The sequence below is a fragment of the Cyphomyrmex costatus genome, unplaced genomic scaffold (assembly GCF_001594065.2).
Source record: "Cyphomyrmex costatus isolate MS0001 unplaced genomic scaffold, Ccosl1.0 scaffold425, whole genome shotgun sequence".
NCBI lineage: Eukaryota > Metazoa > Arthropoda > Insecta > Hymenoptera > Formicidae > Cyphomyrmex > Cyphomyrmex costatus.
This window is the reverse complement of record NW_017278480.1, coordinates 1-2,406: the sequence shown is the minus strand read 5'-3', so window position 1 is coordinate 2,406 and position 2,406 is coordinate 1. Positions and strand designations below refer to the sequence as shown.

Below are 2,406 nucleotides of genomic sequence, written 5' to 3'. Positions count from 1 at the left end.
TATATATATATTATTATCTGCCTGTTACATATATTTCCATTCAATTAACGGAAATAGGTACTAAATATTCTACAAAAATGATTTCCAGCAAACTGTGGCAACTTTTATGGCAATAAGTATGCTACAAAATTTTCGTTCATTTGCAAGCAACTGTTATCCGCATAATGCTTTTAGGTTGCCCTAAACGAAATTACTATTTTCTTGATAATAGCAACATGATGACAATTAAAAGGAAACTTGTGCTAAGCTCCTATTTCTGTAATAATGCAAAAGAACGATTTGTTATCTGGGACTAAGCTGATACACAATATCTATATGGTTAATTAAATTATTCATGTATACATTTATATGCATTACCGAAATTAAAGCCTGCGATGTTAGGTTGTGTGTACCACAACCAATATGGTAGCAAGATTCTAATTCAGCTAGCAATCCAGCAAGAAAACAATCATCTTATGCTGCCGGCTTAAGATAATTTAATAAAAAGTTACTAGTTAGTACGCATATTAAATTCTCAGTGTAAACAAGGTTTTAAGCACTTAAAGTTATTGAATCATATCGCCTAAAGTTTGCACGTTTAAATGTACATACTAAGTATTATACAAATTGTAAGTATTATACTTATGTTAGTATTATACTAAGCGTGCAAACTTTAGATGATATAATTTGTTGTGAACTGTAAGTGCTTATAATTCAAAAACTATTATATTATACCCTTGACATTTGGTATTAGAATTTTCATCTCAAAACAATTTCAGAAATTAATTCTTAAGCGTTGTTACGGTCTTTATCAAACACTATGTATATATAAGTGTACATGAGGTGTTTTATTTTCATCTCAGACGAATAACTCGAGGAGTCGTAAAATTAAAAATAATTTCAGACAAAAGTTATGTGACTTCGAAAGAGATACAGGATGGTACCATGCGTTTGATCTTAAGTGATGTTGTCAAGATCAGAGGAAGTTGCTTTGAATTTTTTTAATGAAACCCTTCATTTATTATTAACTATCACATAGGCTGCGTTCAGCAGACTTAACAGTTTTGCAACCATTTTATGCGACCATAAACAGATAAATTTTTAACCAACATTTATGATTAGTGAAATTTTAAACGTTTACACTTAAAAAACTATACTAGGTAAAAATAGCTTATACTTCTATTAATTAATTTTTCACAAAGTTTCATGATGCAATAATATTACCCTTAAATTTCGAGACACTGCGTGCGTGCGTGCGTGCGTGCGTGCGTGTGTGGATGGGTGTGTATGATGCGCGCGAGTGTATATAATATTAAAAAATATGCATATCTTATAAATACATGATAAATAAAAAGTTCACATTATGGTATAAGTTTTTCTTTGCTTCAGAAGAATTTGTTGCAATCATGTATTTTTGTATATGTACATGTATGTGTATACGTATATGTATTTATGGACGTGCATACTTATGTATGCACAAAATTATACAATATGAAAAGTATACAATAAATATCATCAAATAAATTATATTGAATAGAATTTTAAAAAAGATGGAATAAAAGCAATAAGGTTTATATTAATAGATTTTTGTTTGATCATCTTAGGCCGCATTCCTTTTTGCGTTTATAACGCTCATAAAGTCATTTTTCTCTGTTGTTTGCGAATATTAAGCAAGGACATATGATACTCGCGAGCATTATGAGCGGCAATCCAGTCAAGAAACGCATCCAATCAATTATCAATCGGAGCATCAAGAAAACAGCGATAACTTCAAATGACGCTTACCATAGCCATCATCTTCGTCATGTACTCTTCTACGGCTCATATTTCACAATATGTATGTAGAAAAAGCCGATAATTCAAAAGTCTCCTACCAGTAATTGTTACTATCGCACTTGTTGTACTAAATTTCATACACACCGATTTCTAATCCCATTACAATTTATCTCAATCTAACTAAAAATCAAGCATTGAAACAATATAGTGATGAGTGTGAAAGATGCACGAAGGTCGAAGATCATGGACAGAATCGCCAACTCAATGACAAAACAAATTACTAATGGCGAATTCGATAGACTGCACTAGTGCGCATTAGAGTCCTAGATATCAGAGAAGCGCAACCGGCTTAAGTCAGTATCGCAAAATTACTAAGAAAAGTATTAAAAATGGCGTCATTTGCAGACGAAATATGAAATCCACCAATCGTCTATTAGTCAGCCATTTTTAATACCACTGAATGAATGTCATGATTGGCTGACAGTCAGCTAATCAGGACGCGGAACATCGGTTGCGCTTCTCTGATATCTAAGACTCTAGTGCGCACCAGTGCGCACTGAGGGTGCAAACCCATGCAGCGGAATAACGTAAAGCGGGGAGCACAGATTTTTGCATAACGCATAAACCATATACATAAAGAATTTGATTGGT

The 2,406-nt window shown here is 32.7% G+C and overlaps 1 protein-coding gene across 1 annotated transcript in view; it reads right to left on the bottom strand.

Moving 5' to 3' along the window:
• Nucleotides 1-1,977, bottom strand: part of Cbp80 (nuclear cap-binding protein subunit 1) — an 11,360-nt gene extending 9,383 nt beyond the window's left edge. The window contains exon 1 of the mRNA XM_018544102.1: nucleotides 1,765-1,977. Within this exon, the coding sequence (XP_018399604.1) occupies nucleotides 1,765-1,804 (40 nt within the window). The 5' untranslated portion in view covers nucleotides 1,805-1,977. The remainder of the gene's footprint in view (nucleotides 1-1,764) is intronic.
• Nucleotides 1,978-2,406: the final 429 nt, after the last annotated feature.